The sequence below is a fragment of the Botryllus schlosseri genome, chromosome 8, assembly GCF_051294905.1.
Source record: "Botryllus schlosseri isolate E-star chromosome 8, Bs_hap1, whole genome shotgun sequence".
Taxonomy (NCBI): Eukaryota; Metazoa; Chordata; class Ascidiacea; order Stolidobranchia; family Styelidae; genus Botryllus; species Botryllus schlosseri.
Genome location: NC_137243.1, coordinates 1,624,224 through 1,648,627, shown reverse-complemented (window position 1 = coordinate 1,648,627; position 24,404 = coordinate 1,624,224). Strand labels below are relative to the sequence as shown.

At 41.3% G+C, this 24,404-nt stretch overlaps 1 protein-coding gene across 2 annotated transcripts in view; it reads left to right on the top strand.

Moving 5' to 3' along the window:
* The first annotated feature begins 2,764 nt into the window (after positions 1–2,764).
* LOC145444408 (uncharacterized) overlaps positions 2,765–24,404 on the top strand; it is a 69,736-nt gene continuing 48,096 nt past the window's right edge. The window contains exons 1-5 of one of the 2 annotated variants that reach the window (XM_080322399.1): positions 2,765–4,239; positions 6,822–7,049; positions 9,061–9,336; positions 12,781–12,934; positions 13,351–13,987. In XM_080322399.1, the coding sequence (XP_080178525.1) occupies positions 4,188–4,239; positions 6,822–7,049; positions 9,061–9,336; positions 12,781–12,934; positions 13,351–13,600 (960 nt within the window). In that variant the 5' untranslated portion in view covers positions 2,765–4,187 and the 3' untranslated portion in view covers positions 13,601–13,987. Of the gene's footprint in view, positions 4,240–6,821; positions 7,050–9,060; positions 9,337–12,780; positions 12,935–13,350; positions 13,988–24,404 lie in introns of those variants that run through there. The other variant, XM_080322398.1, reaches the window with a different exon arrangement.

Here is a 24,404-nt window from a genome sequence, read left to right as displayed (position 1 = left end):
AGAGCTTACTGCGGTTTGAACAACTAGAATATTTCCATCTTCTCTAGATTAGATTAGAACTAGAATTAAAGCTACACGGGTTGCCCCAAATTAGATTAAAATCAGAATTACTGAAGTCGCGAAAACGTAAAAGTTGTATCAAGTTCAGTTGATATCAAATCAGAGAGACAAATGTCTGTTCACCGAGATTGACTTGTTTCGAGCTATACTGTTCTCGTGTAGCCTCTTCTGGAAAAACAGATATTATATTATGATTAAAATTAAAGAATAGAAGCATTTGACAAATTAAATTATAATTTGATTACCGGAATTTCGCTCTAATTATCTAGTTGCACAATTCTGGTATGGACATTGGACATGAACTGGAAAACATTTCGGAAACAGATAAGTTATTGTGTGTGATGCTCAACTTCAAATGTGTTTATGTTTATATATATATTATACACTTGTATGCAATGTACTGTACTGTAAGTAATGCAGTGATATATTTTTGATACTATGAACTGTTCGGATTTTGCAGACCGACGATGGCGCGGATATTGTTGTTTTATATTGCGGTCGACCTCATAATAAAGCCAATCGTATCGATCAATGCTTCCTCTTCGTAGAATAGCCGTTAAATTTCATCATGGTGTGTGTGCGTACCGAGTGCCATCAACTATTAAAAAAAAGAACTGACGCGATTGGAATAGTGTTGGTTAAATTTTGGGAAAATTGCTTGTTAATACAGTCGACGATAATTAGGACAGTTTGGTTCCGCTCATTTCTGTCCGAATTAAGCAGAAAATCAATTCTTCGACACACGGTCATGCGTGAAGGCAGACGACACATTGAAATTACAGTTATGTTGCGTATTTCATGAATTGTAACTGATCTATACTGCAGTAATTGGCACTGATCGCACGAAACGCACAGGATTTACACCTTTAGGCTTGTTGTAATGTGCCTACAGTACTGTATTTTGATGCAAAACGATTCAAGAATTACTCCATACTATTTATTATATTATTATGTAAAACACACATATAGAGTTCATTGTCGATGGGCGGATCGACTTTGTTTCACTATAATCACTCACCTTGTATTAAAACGAACGAAGTACTGCTTATCGTGTCAAAACCTCTAACGATAAAAATTGCGACCCCGTGTCCGAAATAAGAGAATTATCCGATTTAACCGTAGTTTTTTACGTGCAATTTTTACTTCTGCTCTGTTCCCAAGAATTTTCATCGGATAAAGCAGTTGTCCGTGTTATCCGGTGTACAAACTAAGAGGAGTCGACTGTATACAATGGAAGTATTGCGGTGATATGCTTTATAAAATTTGGATCATATGAATTGTTCCGTGCTGGCAGTCACACGATGGTCGATGGTGAATATATTGTTATATTAAGCTGCGGTCGACGTCACAGAGTCAAAATAATGACAATCATGTCGATCAATGCTCCCTCTTTATGGTTAGCCGTGGAATTTCACAATGACATAACTCAGTGTCTGTACCAGTGACGTGCGGTCCAATGAGGCAGGTGAGGCAGTGCCTCACCTGTCGTCTGGGCGAGTAAGTGAAAATTCTGAAACCCCTCGATGAGTCGATGATTATTGATATTTTACATCCATGTTCATAAATAACTAAATTCGAACATTTTTTCACCCAACATCATCAATTTGTATAATTAATATTCACAAATACAGCGTGAAATGACAGGTGAGGCACGGGCGGGTCGTGCCTCACTTGTAACAATGCAATTCATCATAAATAGCTCGGAATTCATAATAACTGGTATCAATCCAATGCTATCGTCACACTGATTCCGCAAATCCAAATATTAACAATGTCAGCGCCCCAGAACCCCCCTAAAATCGCCAAAGAAGGTGACATTCAGTTTTATGACAGACAATGCCATCGCAGAGAAACAATAGCCAGGTGAGGCACAAACGAATCTGTCTATGAACTATTCGCTAACAATTGGACAATCGCAGTACAGTGAAACGCGCTATCGATTTCGGAATCCAACAGTCTTGTAGGAATTATATAGTAGCGACTAGCGACGGCCAATACGTAATGCGGAGCAGATACATTCCCTTACTTATGTTGCTGTTATGTATTTTCCATCCATAGCTACGTTAAATTGTGGTATGTGATAGCTACTTGCATAGGCTGCATTGTCGTTGTTTGTGGCCTTTGTGCACTATGATCGACTGCAATACCTATATTAACCCGTTGCGTTGTTGTTGTTTGTGGTCAGTGGTGCCACTCCTAGTGGTTTTTACACTCGATCGAGAGTATTTTGACTTGACCTGGCGTCAAGTAGTGCATTTTCTTTCGACAGCCGGGAAATCTAGCGTTTTTTTACTGAAAAAGTATTTGTAAATGAGGATGCTATTTATATATACCGGTACTTGAAGAGATAGTAATTATTATCCGTCCAATGGTCTAAACTTGCCCATTTAGCACAACAGCGACTAGTCCTACATGTAGCCTATCCTATTGTAGAATGTGGAATTGCAACGGCTTTCAGTGTGCAAAGAAAATGCTCTGTATACCCGCTGCTGTTGTTATTCACATTTTAGGTCACTTTATCAGGTACTTTACACGCGTACGTGTTTGTGTGTGTATGTGTGTGTGTGTGTGTGTGGTTGGGGGGGCGTGCCTAACCAGCCATGTACCTCACCGCACGTCACTGGTCTGTACGAGTGCCATCAACTACAAAAAACTGCGGGGATTTGAGTTGGAGCAAATTGCTTGTCAATATAATTCAATTGACAATTTCTCTGCAATCTCAGTTGCTAAGTTTGAATACAGTATGGATTCGCTAGCTTCAGATTCTCTGTTATAATTTTCTTCAGTTTCGGTAGCGCCGGTTAGTCAAACTCGGCCGTTATTCACAACGAGATGCTTCCCATTTACCACCTGATTCTTAATGCTAATCAATGAACTAGCGCATGACAGTCTATCGACTGTTTTCGGTCTATGTGACCGCTGCACTTAATTAATTGAAGGCTGTCACGAGTGATATGTTGATCAATAGCCAAGCGTGCTTTAACAATTCCCAACGGAGACGCAATCGATCGATCCAAGCTCGCATAAGCATGGAGAAAGCCTGCCTGTGGCTCGGATCCAGGTGAATAGTACGCGATATCGCAAGCTGTGATTGCTTCAGGATTGGACATTGATCAGAGCATTGTACGTGCAGGCGCGGATTTTCATTCGATCCATCTAGTTAACCGCAATTATTGTTAAGTTCAGCAGGCGGTTAGGCATGGAGAGATATACCAAGCGTACGGTATTGTAGATTTCAACTTACTACGAAAGGTATAGTTTTCCTAGGCGATGCCATAAAACTTCATTGGATTTCGGTTGATCTGTTTTTTTTCTTCTGCTAGGTAAACGTTCAGCATATACGGCGAGAATGTAGTGTGAATTTATTTACGTTTAATTTATTATGTTGAGACAGGTTCAGGAACAGGGTACAGAGCACCAGCATACAATTTATTAGTGTATTCATATTTTATAGACGCGCATATTTTCGACTGACACTATAGTCAGGGGCAATCGTCAACAACTAGTAGTCTACCACATCCGGGTATATCTCAATATGAATATATTATTCAATTGTATAAGTGTTATGTCGTGGAACTAATATGCGATTTCAAGCCGGAAATACTCCTGCGAGACAGCAGCACGGATAAAGAATGTGGTGCAATCAATATCGTAACATGTAAATACTCTGGTCACGCTGTGGAAGAGATTACTTTCTGATCGATAACTGGCTGTATAGATTCAACTCCACGTAGGCCGCCTATACACGGTATTTAAACGTCAGTTTGGGATTGAATTCCATGGTAGGCCTATACATGACAATATATATTACATATGAATATAACGACATAATGCTTTTTCCATTCTTTGATTCCACTATCATTCGCATTACGCATAATCGATGTCAACAGCCAGAGCTAAAGCCACTATTTTCACATGCTGTCAGTGTCAGTACCGGTAGCAAAAACTATGACCCGTTCATCATCGAGATTGCGTAAAAATAGGGAACAAATTTATACGATGCATAATTTATGCGTCATCGCTTCTAGCGTTTGAGAATGAACGGCAATTACTTTGCTAAGTGTGTTTGATTCAATTTTTCGTCAGCTGTACGATAAAATAATTAAGAAAGACTTCAGAGTATTTCAATGGAGACCTTAGGAGCGGCGACGATGTTGCTGTTGATAACGTTGCTCACTGGTGAGTGTAAATTAAAATGGTTAGCGGTTACCTTCTTGACAGTAAGATCCCGCATATCCTCTATCATGGATTGGGGTTACCATATGTTCTATCTCATCTGCAATGAGGATGTTCAGGCGGGTCTTTCGGGCTAGGATTGGAAAGATTACCTTTTTTAGTCAACGCGTCATAATTTCCCGTGAAAGTTCCAAAAATCGGCACTTTTCTAGTTTGGTAATCCAACTTTTGTTACCATGTTTAGTGAGTAATGGCTATATGTCATCATCACATTTATTTCCATTTCCGTGTTAAACGCTCCGACTGGCAGTCAGTCGAAAGGCTTCTTTCCATACTGTGGAATATTAGCAATAGGATGAATATTGGATATCAAGAATTATCTGTTTTACTCGCGGCGTCGGCCGTCCTATATACCATAATTTTAAGAAAGGGAATGATATAGCGATTCCATTACGCCTGAAATATGCGCTTTCCGGTCAACTTGTTCATTCGGGTATCAAATTGGATTGATTGTGAACTGGAAGTTCAAGTGAAAGTGAAGTTGAAGTGGAAGTAGAAAGTAAAGGTTTAAAAAGAGCAGATTTGGTTGGGACGTAACATGCTTTCTGCAGTTAACCGGAGTTGTCTGCTTTAGGAATTGCCATCAACTCATCAAGTCAAAATGACTCTAACGACCATACAATCGATGCTACTTTTTAAAATATATTCAGTTACAGGTAGGGCTGCATTTAAAAGAAACTTCAAGTTAAAATGAACATGTTGAAAACATGATCCTTTTTAAAACATGTTTTTATTGCTGTTTTTTAGCCATGACGTCTTTGGTTTTGACGTCATTGGGGAAAATATAGGGTAAATATGGCTCCTGTCGTGAACGAACCAGAAGTATTTTCAACTAGGAATGCATCGTTATGCAGCATTCTTACGGTCTGCGGTCATCATCATCATAACACCCATTCCGTAGCAATGATCTGTATCTACGTGGTATAACTGTTGAGTGTTGAACCGACGACGATTTCGAGGGTTCCAATCATTCCACATCGTATACGTCGACTAAATCTGGTTCAAATCGCCCGTATACTCATACTACATGGCGTAATTATATAACTTTTGAAGAAAGACATTTTGATTTCTGAAAAATAACATTTTTGTTTAAACACTGTTAAAAACACAAAGTGTTTTAAAACACCGTTTGTTTTAAATGCAGTTACAGTGGATATTTCACCCAGTCGTTATGAAAAAAATTCACCCATGACAACAATTTCACTGATAGAAACATATCCTGAAACAGGGGCGGACAACTTCTCAGGTCGGCGGGCCTGATATGGGAAAATAAAGTACTCGGCGGGCCGGATTACGGAATTGATACATTAATCGGGTATTTATCCTCCTATACAAGGAATAAATCGTATTTAATGCAAACTTTTAGTTTAAGCGAAGAGCCCAAAAACAGTATTTAATGGATATAATAGCCTAATGCAATTCAATAGCTGCTGTTAAACGAGTTGAAGTCAAAATTGTCAACAAGTTCTTTGAACTCGGATAGCGTTGTGATGACGATAAGCGCCTGCCGCCTGGCGGCCGGGGCTCGATTCCGCGCTGGAAGTTTTTTTCTGAGCTGTTCTTACGGCGACAAAAAAGCCTAGAAAAAGACCCGATGAAAGAGCGCACTTACATGGAATGGAAAGAGCTAGAAAGAGCCGCGAAATAGAGACAACACATCGAAAAAAGAACTGTGACATCGGGCACTAGGTCGAGGTTTAAGAGACCGCAGCCGCAACACTAACTGGTCGTTCGGCATCCTCCTATCTGTTCATTACATAGTATTGTGTCTTACCGAGCAAGGTGGTGTAATGGTGATGCGTCCGGCTACTTGATCGATAGGTCGTAGGTTCGATCCCCGGCCGGGTCAGACCAAAGACTCGAAAAACTGGTATCCGCCGCTATCATGCTAGGCGCTCGGCATCCGCGGATAGCACGGAGGAGGAAAAAACGGGGGTGCTGACCAGGTGACCTTACGGTCGTATCGCATCTCCGTCGTCAGAAGCATGGTGCAGGCGAAACCGAATGCCCCCCACCTTTCTCCCTCTCTCTCTTATCGCAGTGTACATTGTATGTGTCTTGTTCAGATCAAAAATATAATCTGACTATTATTAGATTTGGCTGCATGTTGAACTAGAAACCCTTTAAAGACTGCACGTGAACATCAATTATATTGGAACGCAGCCTTGACCCGAACAGAACATAGGTAGCTTCATGACCATCACTCTCGTGTTGGTCAACTTGGATTCATTCTGTGACGCATAAAATTTGTCAATACTTTCAGATTAGAATTTCACTTTCAGGGCGGAAACTCTCCGCGGGCCGCAAAAAGTCCCATCGCGGGCCGGATCCGGCCCGTGGGCCGCATGTAGCCCGCCCCTGTCCTAAAACTACTTACAACTAGTCCAATGTCTAAAATTTATCAAGTTTTGCTTGAAAGCATAGCCACTTGAAACAGTAGAAACGAATCCGACTTGATTATTCCGAAAACCATAAAAGTACTTGGTTACTGACCATCTCCGATCATTTATGGTCTGTAATTATAGAGTTTACTCGGATGACCGTTGCCAGCTCATGTCAACGATCGCAGTACTTCGACTCTTCACACGGAACCGTATCGGAACCTTTATACCCGAAGGAGACGCTGAAAGACGGCGTTGGCCTGAAATCTTGCTGGTATTTGAATAATTCTTTGGAAGAAGACTACATCGTTGGGGTGAAGATAAATAAGATTGATTTTGGAGGCAATTTGGACACCACTTTCTGGTTTTCGGGTGAGTTTATGCCTATTCATTTCAACATTTCTAGCGAATATTATGTATATCCTCCCATGACAAATTGCTTAGGAGATTGGGAATACCGATGCCGTGCGTTGGCCGTGGCAGTATTTTCGGAACTTGTTACCTTGCTATCACAGAGTCTTCACCGGCGTGATAGTTCGAATAATCAGTGCGAAGAGAGGGCTTAATGTACTATTTTCAGATGGTACACGAACTCCTTCGGTTGGCGCAGACTTGGTTGGCGTAATTTAGATTAAAGTCGACACCAAGGCAAAGGCAGTGTCCGTCCCGTCTTTGAAGCATCGGTCCTGATACACGAGACTTGAATCAAGTCATGTAGAACAGTGCTTCCCAATCTTGTCAGTTCGCAACCCGCCCGAAATGAAAGTTTCATTCTGCAACCCGCTATATGAAATAAAACCGAAATAATGAGATCGTCATTCGACGCACGTCTCACAAGTCCACTAGACGCCTACAAGGGAACTTGCACGACAATTTAAGAAAACGAATGTAAAAAGTCGTCAAGATTATACATGATAAATGATTGCAAACGAGAAAGTGCGCATTTAAGCAATCATTCGTCTTTTACGTCGAACACAAAGGGGCGCGAGTATAGCTTGTGTCGCGGAAATTGTTTGCTGATTATAATCGAGCACGATTGCATTTTCTAAGCAACGATCTCAAAACCTTTGGAGAAAGGAATGTAGGCTTATTTTAAGGCATACACAAAATCACACCGTCCAACTTCGCGCATCAATCAAATTGACTGTCGCGAGAAGCTCGTTCATTAACTATTACGATCACGGGATCGTGGATTATAGCACTTATGGGCGCAAAAATAATTTAGATGAGGAGAACGGGTATTTAGCCGACTAATCGTGAGAAGATAACGTGTTGGCAAATTGACAATTTTAGAAAATTGTTTACGACCCACCTGAAATACCTTCGCGACCCAGTGGTGCGTCGTGACCCGGTTGGTAATCTTATGACTTGAGTCATGCGCAATTGCGACTCTAGTCCAGGGTTGTAACCAAATCACAAGCTCGCGAGTCACAAGTCAATCTTACTTTTATAGTTTCGACCCGAGTCAAATCGAGTCATTTTCAGTTCACCACCAAGTCAAGTTCGAGTCCAAGTCGTGGTGTAACAGTTCGTTACCGAGTCACAATGTTGAGACTCGAATTCGAGTCATTATGTTCACTGTTCGGTTTTGAGTTGAGATCCAGTTCAACCCACTTTTCACAACTCCATTTCTGTGATATTGAATGCCTCGCATTCATAATTAGTAATTTTCCTCTCTTTCAATAGTTTCTGTCCCTATTTCCCAAATACCAGTATTGATAGACGAAATATCAATACTGTGGAAAACTTACTTCTATTCTTCGAACTTAAATTGAGATGCCTGTTTGGCCGCCCGAATATCGAGTCATATGGCTTGATGGTTGAATCATGCGCAATAACTCGGAGTAGAAGTCGAGTCAATACGCACATTACCTCAAGTTGAGTGGGTTCATTTTCGCTAATTAAGAAAATGACAAGTCGAGTCACGAGAAAATTGCGATTTGTGTAAAGTTACCGACCTGGTAAGCATGTCAATCGCTTCTGAGTACAGCCACGGTTTATTTACCAGATCTGTCACCGGTCATGCAGTGGGTATAGGGTAGGGTTTCCATACGTCCTCTTCCAAGAGGATTTGTCCTCTTTTTGGAAAGTGTCCTCAGAGTACGCTCAAACGTCCTCTTTTTTGAGATATTGTCCTCTTTCTTGAGAATTTTGGTGAGATATACGGCCAAATTCTGCCGAGACACAATAAGTCAGCACTGTAGTAACGCCCCGGCGGCTATTTTGGGAGCTGGGCCGGAAAGTTGACCTTTTTTTTTCAAGATTTTCATTCGGTTTTGCTAGTTTGAAAATTTTGAAAAAGTGTCCTCTTCATAATTCCAAAATATGGTAACCCTAGCATAGGGTAACATTACTTTATGTGGCAATTCCTTCTCTATCGCAGGCAATCCACCCGTGTACCGTAAGGTCAAGACCCCATCTTGCTTTCTCTACATCCGTCGAAACAACACTTGCTCGAGAGACGACGCGATCATCGCCATGAGAACAATGATGCCGGGCTGTAGCGGCCAGGAGCTGCTTACTTTGGAAGTTGAAGGGGAAGACGCCAAAATCGAGCTTTCATCGAACGTCATAAAAGATTGGAAGTCAAGGAAATTAAGTTTCGAGATCGCGTACCGCTTTCTGCCTTGCGGCGTCGGAACTCCTGCAATTCCAGGCGGTACGTATCTCGGAATGTGGTTCGCAGAGCAGGATTGGACAACTCGAATTTTTTCTACTTTTTTTAGAACAGATTACAATTGGAATGACTGAAATTGAATTAAAATTAGAATTAGAAAGAGATACAACAAAAACTAAGTCGCGTTTGTATCGTATGAGAATTAGAATGGGAAATTTATGTACACCAAGCTTTGCACCTTTCGTACTATACAGTTCTCCTGTAGCAGTCTCAGGATAACCAGAGATTGCATTAGAAATCGAAGGATAGCATATCTAGGCTCCTCGTCGCCACCTCATCTGCGTAAGCGGTGTCTTACAAAAAGCCTAGAAGTGGCCGTGCTCTTAGTCGTCAGATACGAAATAAAAAATAAGTAACATCGGCCTGGTGTACATGACCATACTAGTCGACAAACACCATAAATACCACAAACAACAACAAAATGAGAACTTTTTTCTTTACTATCCTCTTTACTTTTCATTCAGTGTGCATGCCTCCTCTTCACATCGCCTAGGCCGGGGTGGGTGTCTGATTCCATTGACTACTCCAAGTCGCTTCGACATCTTCCTGTCTTTTCATTGTATCGCATTTTTGTGGTGTATTGAACTGATAAAATTGCTAATAAACCAATGATGATGATGATGATGATGATGATGATGATAATAGAAACGTTTCGCAAATTGGAATATAACTACCGTAATTTTCCGAATATAGTGCGCCCCCATGTATAATACGCATCCTTAAAATGACGTGTATGTTCTGCGGAAAAGCCTGTACCAATGTGTAGTACGCACCCTGCATTCGCAGTAAATAAGTACATGAAAAGTTGCGGTTTAGTATTCGATGTTGTTCTGTTTTGCGATGTCACTGTCGAACAATCATGACATGATGATCGCTAATCAAAATACAATGAACGGCATTGTCTCTAAACGAGTATAGATAGCAGCCAAAGCCTATGAGGTCGGCGACCCGATAGCTCAGGCTAGCGACACACAACATCTTGCGCACGAGGTTTATCACAATTACAGATGCGATTGTTCAGGCCAACGGTTATGTCGGGCGCACCAGTCCTGTCGGAGATGCGACTGATTACGCAAGCGATTAAATCTTGCGCACATGGCCTCTTGTGTATGCGATTGTTAAGGCCTGTCGTTGACGCGATGAATCAACAAGGATTGCCGCGCACGCTTGTAGCAATCAGCGACCTGATTTCGCTCGCGTGCAAACGGCAAACCAACTCAGCAAGATATCGCGTGCTTTGCAGACGACTCTCGTTAATTGGAAACACGCTTTTCGTTAATTGGCAACACGCTTCTCTATTTGGCAACGCGTTACACTCTATAATACGAATTTCGGGGCCCAATGGCTAGAGGTGATGCGCGATTTAAACAAACATGAAGAAAGGTGTGATTTCAAGTTTTTGATCGAGGGATTTTTTTTTCAAGGCTTGCTGTACCCATGTATAATACGCACCCCCCTATTTTAGGGCAAAAATCGGTAAAATTTTGCGCATTATACATGGAAAATTACGGGTACGGGTATAGGCAGACTTGGACAATTAGAGAATGTTCAGCGTTCCGAATTAGATTAGAGTTAGAATTGGAGCTACACAGCTTTTTCCAAATTAGATTCGAATTAGACTTACTGAATTCGCAAAAACTTGGAAATTGAATGAAACTGTAAATGAAAAATAAATGCAACAAAATTCTAATTGAAATTAGAGCATATTAGGAACATATCAGAAATTAGATTATAATTAGAATTAGAGCATGGAAACATTTTACAAATTATATTAAAATTAGATTACTGGGATTTCCCTCTTAGTGAAATTAGACAACTAGAATTATCTATAGTTGTCCAAGTCTGGGTAGAGGAGGTAAGAACTGATCAAAAATGAAATCCAAAAATGCGTCAAGAGAATACAAAGTTCAACCAACCGTAAAGTCGATGGCGATGAAGCGAGAATCCCCAACTCATAGTTTCACTTAATTCCATTAAGCCCATCTACATGGTGAAGTCATTTGGGAGCTATGTCGTTTTGTAGTGACTTCATAAGACGGCTTACCGAAGTGTTGAAAATTCGATTGAGTTTATACGCGTGGCAAATGTTTGACACAGCTCAAGTGATACAGCGGTCTGGAATTGAGCTCGGGAATTATGCCACGCCAGTTGCAATAACCGGAAATACTTTTACGCCATTCCAGAATGGCCAAGCGCACCTTCCGTATTTTCCTGATGCTGAGTTATGCAAGTTATATCGTTGGCAATGCTCACTTCATAATTCGTGACGCTGAACAGATAACACGACGTGCATATGGTTGGAAAAGCAGTATCACTTCATGATAGGCCTCTCCTTTTCACCAAGTTATGATACGTGCCGACTTCGTGAATTATTTTTATAAATGTAGGTGGAAGTGGTAGACTCGGGACGCATTTTCAAGAGACATTGCGAAACGGATTTAGCTCAATACGGCACGAAGAAGTTTGCCTATTCCTATTCGAAAACGAGAGAGCAGGATTGACTAGCTAGCTTCGAAGCTGACCAAATGGTCTTATAAAAGGGCTTAGACTCCAATACACTCTTGCCTAAGTGATACAAATACTGTACTTTACTGTAAGCTACTGTACTGTACTTTCGATAGTCAAACGTCCTCTGGGAGTAACTAAATTGGTATTGGTAGAATTGATGATTTGACTCTCATATTTAAAGCTCTTTACAATTTTCTACGTTTCCCTAGCATGTACCAGAGCTTAGCCGTGACCCATGCATCTGAACAGATCAAGAGTCAGCTTACTTCAGGGTTGTAACCTAGTCACAAGGCTCCAAGCCACAAGTCACTCTCTTTTTCATAGTTTTGAATCGAGTCATTTTTAATTCACCACCGAGTCAAGTCCGAGTCCAAGTCAGTGAGCAGACTGTCGAGTCCGAGTCATGGTATTATGACTCAAGTCCGAGTCCAAGTCATTGTGTCGACTGCTCAGTTTCCAGTTAAAATTTTGTTAAATCCACTTTTTATAAGTCATGTTTGGTGATATCGAATGGTTCGCATTTATAATATAACAATTTTCCTCACTTTTAGCAGTTTCTGGTCGCATTTTCAAGTATCAGTACCAATAGGCGAAATCCCAATAGTGTGGTTACTTAACTGTTATTCGAAATTACAATGAAATCTCGGTCTTGGCTGTCTGAGTCTCGAATCATAAGACCTAGTTCGAGTGATGCGCTATGACTCGAGTCCAAGTCGAGTCAATACACAGATTGATTCGAGTCGAGTCTTTTCCGTATTTTTAGAAAATGACTTGAGTCTAGTCGAGTCATCAGAAAATCGTGACTCGAGTAATTACAACCCTGACTTATATATAGGTTTGAATGCATTTGGAACACTCAGAGTTCATAGCTTTACCCCTGAGTTGCGAGGCCGTCAATTCATTGTGATGTTATTTCAGGCAAATCAGAAATCGGAGGCACCGTTCCGCCATGCGATCCCAAAGCGTCTTTTGACAAACAACAAAGTGTGCATGGTGACCTTCTTCCAGTGGTGATAGCTCTGGCAGTGTTGCTTGTGATCGCATTAATCGCACTGATTGTGGTTACAAGGCGGTGAGTAAAAATATTCTTTGGACAGATATTGGTTTGACTTGGGATTGAAGATATTGGTCGGATTCGGATTGCATTGACTGTTTGCAATCTGGTTATCACTTAGATTTCGATATCGACTCAAAAATTACCTAAACATTGTCTCTGGCCTGTTCAAAGAGTTTGAAATCGGCTTTGGGGAATCTAGAGCAAACGATATCTTTATTTTAATTCAAAAATTGAAATCGCTCGACTTTGATTTCCACAATAGCGGTGAACTTGAGGATGTTCGTGATACGATTGCTATCCCGATGTTGTACCATACAGCATCCACGCATCCTGTAAAGAAGGGGCGTGGTTAGATAATTCGGCATACATGTATTCACTATTAACTTGACCTCCTCTCCAAGCCTTACTACATATGTACCTCGTCTTTTCAGACTTCGAAAAACGCGACATTCCATCAAACAACAGACGCGCGAAGATGTGGGCCACAAACGTGTGGAGTATCATCCACCCCGCTCAGCCCAGAACGGAGCGGGATACGAGTTTTCGCCCCACGCCCGAAACGAGATGGGGGTTCAACCGAGGTTTGCGAATGGGATGCGTCCAGAGCAGTCGTGGACCGTCGGAGATGACCCGGAACAAATGCCTCCAGGCTCTCGGCAACTGTTGTCACGCGACTCGTAGTTGATCTCGAGATTATAACACCAAATTCCGGATGCAAATTTAATATTGTAATGCTACATCTCGCGAGCGCTTCCTATAGATACGAGCGACTTTCAGTTCCAAGGGTAGAACGCCTTCAATTAAAATCCGTCTAGTTTCTCCTGTCTATTCCCAAAGTGTAGTGCAATCGATGTTCATTTTTTCAGAAGATTCCGTTGAATCAAATCAGGGGTTCTTAACCTTGCTACTAACTTGATAAACCCGTACGCCAATCTACAAACCTTCGGCGAGCCTCAAATTTTCGCTACCACATTAAAAATCTAATAGGCTACATACTGATGCACCAAATGAAATGTAGCCTGCATCAACAACTGTGTGGAAACACATCAATACACGATTTTACATAAACCGCGAAGAAATTGTGTGCTCTGACTTCCGCCGAACCCCTGAGACCGGCTCAGCGGTAGATCGGATCATATCTTTCTTCGCGTCAGGGCCAATCCGCTACGCACCAGGTGACGACGAGCTAGGTGGATTCACGGTAATCCCCCCCCTTGTGAGAGTGTATACACTACACACCGTGTTGACATATCTCTGAAATTATAATTTGAATCAATAACTAATTAAATTTGTGGGATATGATGCGACTGAAGGAAACTGCGCCTGTTCGTTTTATTTCCGTCTCTTCTGGCTTGACTGCCGAAAACGGTTGAATTGGTATTTTGAAATGTCCAATTAGCGAATTTATTATATTTTTTTCTTTTGCGCTTATACATCAATTTTGCAGTTATGAAAATGAAAAATCATTGCTTAACATAATAATGATACTTCTATTTGTGTATATTTGACTCTTCCTCAATAAGCAGTCTATACTTTCTTATTTCAAAAACTTTTTCGTAATCATAATATCCTGTTTTGAGAATCGGATATATGTTCCTGGTTAGCTTCCTGTTACCATTGACTTCTTAATGCATCGCAAAGGCCCGATTTGTTTACCTTTTGCGATTCTGTTAGGTCCCAGCATGCAATTATGAGTGGTTGATCCATAAAATACTGCTTTAGCAACTCCACAGAAGGGTGTTCTGGAGGCGTTTCCTTGGTTCTTTAAAGCGTCCCGATATCGGAGTACGTGCTTGTTACGCTTTTTCTGTGATGGATATTTCAGGAGGGGTATAAGTCACAGTGCTTTTATAAACCTTTCTGTTCCTGGTAATTGAAAAAGAAACAGCGTCCTGCGAATTGGGAGCGCGCTATATGACGCTGGTCTGTGTTCCATGTACATTGTACAATGTACATGTAAATTGTACATATTCTACAATTTCAGCATTGGATCGCGTATTACGTTTATAACAAATGCTGATGATGCATGTGCAATTGTGCATGTGTGCCAACCACCTAACGCCGTCTCTGCATTGAACTACACGAGTTAGCTGACGAACGATATCAAAAGATCATTTTTAAATTTAATACCATAACACTTAGATGTGTATGTATCAACATTCATTGTCTTCGAGTCATTTGTATTTTGTTTAAATATGGCTTTACGAAGAGCATAAGCAGCGTCATCAGGATTTGACAAAAGAACTTACGATCTTACGGCGGATTGGACGGTGACCATAGGAGCCTAGATAAACCCAGAAACCCACTTTGAAATCTCGGAATCGACACTGGTGGTAATACGTGATTACGATATGGTGTTGCGGCAAATAATCACACCACCACGCTCTAATAGGCTATTCCCCTTCTACTAAGGCGATTATACATCGTTAGTGTGGCTGGGCATCACAATACACGAATATCAATTATACCAAATAGTCCAGACAGCACGCTATCTTGAGTACTGAAATTATAGTTTCGATACTTCCTTCCCATCTTGGAAGCTTTGAAACTCTATCGGTCGTATTCATTTAAAGCACGAGGCGCAAAGCTACGCACGTTCGTATAGAAACCAGCAGTGGTCCACCCGCAGTACTGCCCCACAAACTGAAATTAGCACGGTCGAGGACATATCAAATTATCGGTTGCCCGACTTATGAGCATGCGACACAATGGAAAACGACAGTTCAGCATGGAACACATCAGCATGCATCACTTCAGCATGTGACTGTATAACCCTAAAACTTACCCTAACCCGAAACATAGCCTAACCTAACCTAGCCTAACCTAACCTAAAACCTAACCCAACCATAAATCCAACCCTAACCTACCCCTAACCCGTAGTTAAACCCACATGCTCATGGGTCGCATGCCGAAGTCTCGCATGCTGTAATGTCGCATGCTCATATGTCCACGGACCAAAATTATCATCGGTGTGACAGGTATATTATGTCTTGTGGTCTCATTTAGGCAACATGTCTGAACGTTCGAAATCATCCATATTGCTATCAGGTATACTACAATTCTTTCAGGCCTTGATCATGGGTAGAGTATTTTAATCGCAGGGCAACGACAAGCCTCTACACACCAAAGTCTAAATCAGAGACGGGCAACAGACGGCCCGCAACATGATTTGACTGGCCCTCAAGAGTTTCCGGTCGTGTATGATAATGTGGCGCTCGGCCACAGTCTGCCGCAATTCCCCTCTAGCTTCTTATTACGTAAAATGATATAGTGACTGTAAGTTATTCTATACAGCGTGTGTGTGTGAGTAGAGTGCGAGAATGGAGCTCACGCGCAAGTTCGTCAACACGCACAGGCTTGCATTACCGGCATTTACGCATATACTCAACCCTAACTGATGATATATATTGATAAATAAATCCCAACCCCCTCGCTTGCATACAATAGCCTACCAGAGGCGCTCAACATACGGCCTGCGACGCAATTCTCCACAATTTCATCCCCACGTCAATTTATAGTGACTGTAGGTTATACATTGTTTTCTTCTGACAAAAATAACAGTTATTCTTAGTTAGCCTTTTCTTTTCTTTGTGCGCGACATGCAGCCAGAGTTGAATGAACCGGTTCACATCTTTGATGTCTCACTGACTTCGACAGCTATTGAAATACGCAGAATTCATTTAATGCTGTTTTGGTTTCTATTCTTCAAACTTAAAATTTACAATAAATACGATTAATCCTTGTATAATGTATAATTGTATATGGATAAATACGCGTTCAATGTATCGATTCAAGAATCTGGCCCGCCCAGTACTCTTATCTCTCCATGTCCGGCCCGCAGGGTTGTAATGACTCGAGTCATGACTCGACTCGAGTCAGACTCGAGTCACGTTTTTTTTGTGACTCGACTTGACTCGAGTCATTTTCCTGAAATGGGAAAATGACTCGACTCGACTCGAGTCAATATTTGGATTGACTCGACTTGTACTCGAGTCATTACGCATGACTCGACCCAAGTCAATGACTCGGCTTATTTTATATGACTTGAAGATGAATAAATTTGTGAATCGTAATGACTAGTTCAACACATCTGACGAATTCTGCCGACATCGCTATTTGTCACCACTGCTTTCGTTGCACTCGTCTGATATCAAATATGCCGCCGCAAAAACGACAGACAATGGTACCATAGTGTCCTATATGGTGTCGACACAACCAAATCTCACGCCTCAGAAATTGATTCACGTCACAATTTCGATTTGGCTACAGGCAATTTGAAGGTCATTTTTGACCGGCTTGACGAGCATTAAATTTGGTTAAACGGGTATCAATCGAAAGCTGACTCTGCACTGCTTACGAAAATATAAATGTTATTCCGCTCGTGGCCCTGGAACCCCCACAATCGGCCTCGAATTTTTCATTGTTATGGAGATTGGCATTGGGACGCAACAATGCTGCCTGGCACTTTTGCTCTTGAACTATACTCTCTCGTTTCGCCAGACAGCATTGTTGCGTCCCAATGCCAATCAGGGTCGTACCAACCCTGCTCTCACTCAACAACCATGCGATTAGGCACATCGTCACTGTCAATTACTTGCGCGCATTAGTTGAAGCATTGAAAAATTCTATTTTAAAGCGTTTTGCAGGAGTGTTTGTAAATGTGAACATGATCACAACTGATGAGTCTTTGGATTGGCCTATCGGTAATCCCAAACCGTTTGGTGAAAACATCTTCTTCACATCATGCGTGTTCGATCCGAAATTTGCTTTCCATTAGCTTATGGATCTGATAAGAGACTGATAAGCTCATGTGTAGATTTGAAAGCGATGATTCTTTGCATTTTTGGGCGACTCGAAAGAATGAGTATCCTATGCTCTTCGGTGTGGTTCAAAAATGCTTATCAATTCCTGCATCTAGTGCACCAGTGGAACGTGTATTCAGTAGAGGTGGATTTATTCTAAGGCCATGCCGCTCTATTATATCTGAGGATCTCCTTTCCACTTTGGTATTTTTGCAGTGTAACTCATCATCATTGATGTGATCTGCTGTCTGTGAAAACACACAATACCCTCTGTCAATTTGAGGTTTTGTTAGGTATGTGCATTGTACACGTGAGTAATAATGAATGGCTAATGCTGCGTGATGTTTGTAGAATAGCACTGTTCAAAAGTAACTTCTTTTTTATTTTACTCGGTGGCTACTTGATGAAATTGTTACGTTGCATAAAAAGGACATTTAATCTGGCTCAATTTTAAAAAGTAGAATCAATGATATGATAGGAGAAAATTTTGGATTTGAAAATAAATGAAGTATTTTTAGTGAGAAATTCTTTCATATAATATAATTACATACTAGTAGTAAGCCGACTATTTTTTCATATCCAAAATATTCTACTCTAATAACTTTATTTCTTCTAGTTGGAATTTGCTATGAATCATATTTTCACACAATGTAACAATATCATGAGATAGCCGGTAAAATTCGAAAATCTCTATTTGTAATTAATCTAAAATTTTCTTTCACAGCATTGCTTTTTACTGGTTGGAATTGAGCCAAATTTGATTTTTTTAGGCAATCCAACAATTTTAAGATGTAGCCGGAAGAAGTAGCCAAAACTCTGATAGGGACAAAATGAGCATGTTTGGCAAGCTAGGAATTCGATATCACCCAAGCAGGATTGAAAACATGAGCTGAACATGACTTCAATACTGTGACTTGGACTCGACTCGAGTCATAACACTATGACTCGGACTTGACCCTTTAAACGGTGACTTGGACTCGGACTCGAGTCGGTGATGAATTGAAAATGACTCGACTTGACTCGAGTCAAAACCACCAAAGTAAGATTGACTCGTGACTCGGAACCATGTGACTTGGTTACAACCCTGCCGGCCCGACAAGTCGCACGCCCCTGGTCTACGTGGTCGATACTCCGGCCGATGGCATTCGGGTATCGACGACAAGGTTAGCCTTTAGCTCACTGAACCGGAACAACCGACGCGCGTGTACTACACACATTTTCTCCTTTTCGAGACTGTCCTCATACTGCGATACCTGGTCGCAACACAAACATCACTGCCAGTATCAGAACACACGAGGCACGGTGCAATAATACAAATCATTAGATAATTGAACACGTGAACGTATATATTGTATATTTTTGAAGACGAGGAAGGGTCACAATTTTAGTCGAAACATATCCGTCTGCATCCTCAGATATCAGATTCTAGAATCGCACCTGTAAAGCAACGTTATCCATTTTAATGATGCATTCATATCGAAATAAATCCAGTATTTCAGCTGATACTCGCCAAGGGCAGATGTCAGCAACTAGTAGAGTTCCATATAATATATCAAACAAATATCGCGTCACGGGAATGATAATTCGAAAAATCGATGCAAACAGATGGCCTAAGCTCCTTCCAGATTCTAACACAGCTCGCTCACCCGAACACTTTCCGCGTTTACTTATAAAGCAAGCAAATCTTTTACGCACGTCTCTCACTGCCGACTCTGAGTTTTCTACACAACGACCGGTTTATCAGTCGTTACGACATCTCCCGCAATGAAGTCACTCGCTGAACTGGTGCCGATTATAGCGGCTTCGCTACTGCAGCCCTCAGACGCACCTTCATAAGTACAATGAGATTGAGAGAAAGCAAATTTTCAGGATTGACAAATTCGATAATCAACCATCTTCAGCTACAGAGTTTTGTTCGAAATTGGATTAGAATTAGATATACTGAAATAGGAAATCACAGTAGGTTCTCATTCAGTTCACGTAAAACCATAGTTTATTTTCATTCCTGAACACCGAACTTGGCTCGTCTCACATTATACAGCTATCCTGTAGCATTATCAGGAAAATCAGAAATTAGATTATCATTTACAATAGAGCAGTGCTCTTCAACCTTTTTCGACGTGGTACACCCTTTTAACGTTTGCTCGAAACTCGTACACCCCTGTTCATCAGGGGTCTTCAAAAATGACTTTTTTTCTCAAATCGTACTGGCTACTTGATAAAATTGTTAGGTTACCTAATTTAAGCCTACACGCCAAATTTGGTTCAATTCCAACCAGTAGCCGCATTGCTACGGGAGAAGAAAGTTTCTATTTATTATATAAAATAAGTACCGAAAAATTTGAAATTTTTCTGTTCACCCATGAAAGTATTAGGTTGTCTATAAAAACGATGTTCTTCAAATTTGGTTCAATTCCAACGAGTAGAAGCGGAGTTATTGCCGTCAAAAATTTGGATTTGAATAAGATAGTATTTTGTCACAGAGTCTATTCGCAGCCAGTTGAGCCGCCCGCCACGCAAATTGGAATTTATTTCGTGTCAACCCAAAAACAGCATGACATTAAGAACGATAATCAACCTTAATGTAACAGTATTGGCGAGAGAGTAGGTAAAGTTACTGCTGCAGAAGCGGTAATTCAGATCAGCGATGATAGCAGGCGCACAAGCCTACTACGTATCAGGCCTGCCCCACACCACACACAGTCGATAGTAGCACTTGGGCTGCAAGAGATGTCAGTAACCTCAGATCGTACGCCGCTATACACAGTCCATTTTTCGCTAATTTGCATCACTAATAACAAAATACTAAATTGCAAATTATGTATGGCGAAATATTGGATATAAAATCGGCATTTTAAAACAAAAGGGTTTCGATTTCAACAAGGAAGCTGTTTCGACCCTGGCTGGCTACGTCACTTCATTTATGTGCATTGCGGTATTTATTAACGTCGGTTGGAAGTACCGATTCAACAAGTCTGAGCTATCGCGGCGGTTCCCTCAAAAATCACTAAAAGACAAATAACTAGCTGAACACATGTTTGTTAACTGCATACTTTCCAACACCAAACGGTACCATTGGTCTGTTGCCGACGGCTAAATGAATAGGAGAAATATTTGCTTATGACATCACAATCAAGCGGTGTACAGTATTACTATAGAAATTAAACATGGAACGGCAACGACCGATTTTGCAGCTTCGTTCCGCTTCGCAGAGGCTGGAGAGGAGAATTGTTTTGCGTAAGCGACTGTAGGATTTCTGGCAATCCAAAAGCTATCTTCCCGAGCGCAGAAATTATTGAATCTGGTCTTGATCGAAAGCTACTGTTGCACCGATTCCGAAAATATAAATTTAAATTATGATCAGGCACTGATCCACCTACAATCTGTCCTCCAAGTCTGAAATATCGGCATTGCTCAGAACAATCGGGTAACCGCAACACAATGACCATAACAATGACCCGTTGCGACTCTCTGATTGTTCGAACAATGCCGATATTTCGACTTGGAGGACGGATTCTAGGTGGATCAGTGCCTGATCATTATTCTAATTTATATTTTCGGAATCGGTGCAACAGTGGCTTTCGATCAAGACCATATTCAATAATTTCTGTGCTCGGGAAGATAGCTTTTGGATTGCCAGAAATCCTACAGTCGCTTACGCAAATCCACTCTCCACTCCAGCCTCGGCGAAGCGGAACGAAGCTGCAAAATCGGTCGTTGCCGTTCCATGTTTAATTTCTATAGTATTACACTTGAGATAACATCGTACCATAGGCTATTGCTCATTAACCTGTGCGTCAGCCTGTACAGTAGGGTTGTTCAGAATTGATCGACTTTCAAAATGTCGTGGTTTTCAGTCCGATTCCCATGCCTTATTCCATAAAAACATATTCTAGGTACTTTTTTTCGTAATTCATCCCTTGCATCCGTGTGCACATTGAGCTGGAAGAATATCGGCTAAAAATAGGGGACTCCCCTGAAATTTGAGTGTCGCTATTCGGACTAGGCTAGTAAAACGTCATATATAAGCGGGTTTTATGTAGCTATTGCGGTTGGAGTGCTACATAACCTCACTGTAGAAAGTATTGCCAGTTCAGGACACCATTTTCATGTCCCACACTGCCTTAGAACTCCTCAAAACTGCCTAAGACTGATAGTTATTTTGTTGGATCACCTATCCTACACTTCTTAACCCTACCCGAGATTGTTCATCAATTGCCGGGATCACCACGTGCAATAATACAACTGTAAATGTATCATTCACTCATAGCCACATTATAAACATCACATTGTTCAAAGGAAACGAAACAAAAAGGCAAAGAAACAGATCAACTTGGCAAATACTACTTAAATCAGGTCCGGATGAAATGGTTGCTTTAGAGAAATCGGCATATCTGTTCCCGTTATCTTCCACGGCTCGTAAGAGGCTCGCTCGCTGTTCTTTGTCATCTGTTTTGAAAGCATCAAAGTCGGTATTCAATTTCACCAAACGCTCTGCTGCGCCGTTCACTATTTCAACGCTACTCACACATTTTTGAGCAGTCACGAAATGCGAATCAGTATGCCATTCCGAAACTGGAAGACTAAACCAATCATGTTCAACATGTATAGCATTGAATAGAAACCATGATTCCGGTTCAATTAAATAACCATACTCATTGACTCAGAGACAGAGTCAGAGATTAGACTCAGAGGTATAGCCTACCTCTGCGAAATTGTTCAAGGATTGGCATTTGCAGCAATTTAGCAGCCATCGCTTCCTTCACTTTGTCAGGAATCTTTGGTTTAGCCGAGAACATTGTTGATACCACCGTTTCCTCGGTGAGATGCCAATGATGTTCTCGCATCTTTTTATATGCCACATCAGCAACTGTGAAATCGCACAATGAAAAGTCTGTCATGCCATGAAGGAGTTTGAGATCAATATACTGTGCGTCACATGCATTACCAGATTTCAATCAAGCTGGGACATAAAACAGGGCAACTTTCTAATGAACTCTTCAGAAAAGCCCATTTGCTCTCTCCCCATGAACATTTTTGACAGTACATTTTTGACAGTACTTGACTCATCCATCCAGTGCTATTAGTAGCACCAGGCTTGCGAAAACGATAAACAATATATTGAGCAGCTACAATCGCCAAGGTACCTGTTGCACATTCTCTGTAGCAGTGTTGGGATGACTCGAGTCATGACTTGACTCGAGTCACCTTTTTCGTATGACTTGACTTGACTCGAGTCACTTTGTTAAAATGACTTGACTTGACTTGACTCGGCGTATCAGAAATTGATGAACGATCTATCTTGACCAGATCCGTCGAGGCTTGAGATATATCTTCAATCGAATTAAATTTATTTTACAGAAGCAGATAATCTGTTCTTACAGCAGCTAGTAGCATCCAGCGTAGACAACACAGGCAAATTAACAGCAAGCACTAGCTAACACACAAACGCATTTATACACTACGTCTTAACCCAACAATCAAATAATCATTGACCCAATCACCAAATGAGAGGAACAGAAATACGAAATGAGAGTTCACAGGTCATAAGCAATTAAAGCTTCGCAACATTCCTTCTCTTATGACATGCAGCATCTCTCATTCAGGAATACGAGAAATTCCAATTTGCTCCCTCAAATTGCAGAAAGACTGTCGACGTAGCGGCTTTGTAAATATGTCGGCAAGCTGCTTCTCAGTCGGGACGTACTCGATGTCAATCCTGTTCGCATCGAGCTCGTCTCGGATATATCCAAATTTCACGGCTATATGTTTCGTTGCTTGGTGGTTAACCGGGTTTCGGCACATCGCGATCGCGCTTTGGTTGTCTTCAAAGATGGTGATCGGCACTTTGACGCTTTTTCCCATCTCCTCAAATAACTGACGAAGCCATGCGGTCTCACGAGCGGTGAGATTCAGTGCGATAAATTCTGCTTCAGCTGTGGACTGCGCCGTTACTGATTGTTTCTTTGATCTCCAACAAATTGGAGCACTTCCCATCAAGATAATGTACCCCGAGGTCGATTTCCTGTCATCACGGTCACCACCGAAATCAGCGTCTGCAAAAACTGTAACAGTGTTGACACCACTCTTATAAGTTATACCGTAATCAATAGTTCCTCGAATGTAACGCAATAAATGTTTAATCATTTGCCAATGATATACGGTTGGATCACTGTTGTATTGTGCTAGTTTAGCAACTGCGAACGCAATGTCGGGTCGAGTATACATCGCCAGATAAAGTAGACTCCCAACTGCAGCTTGATATGTCGACGAATCAAACCTTTTGTCTGTCGGTTTCGCTTTCTCCAGCACTGCTCCCGAATCCATTGGAGTAGACACAGGCTTACTCTCGGACATTCCGAATCGTTCCAGCACACTTTTTGCATAACAATCTTGTCCGATCCAAATACAATCATCTGTCTGCTTGACACGCATACCAAGAAAATGGTGTAACATACCCATATCTTTGACATTAAATATCTTTTGCAAAGTAGACTTCGTCTTCTCTATGACCTTCTTCGTTTTCCCCGCTAAGAGTATATCGTCAACGTAAACTGCCAACTGTACGACTCCTTCGTCGTAAACGCCACTGTAAATACAAGGATCAGATTTCGTTTGTTTAAAGCCCACCTTAATCAATTCCTCGTGTAGAGCTTGATTCCAGCATCGCGGTGATTGCTTCA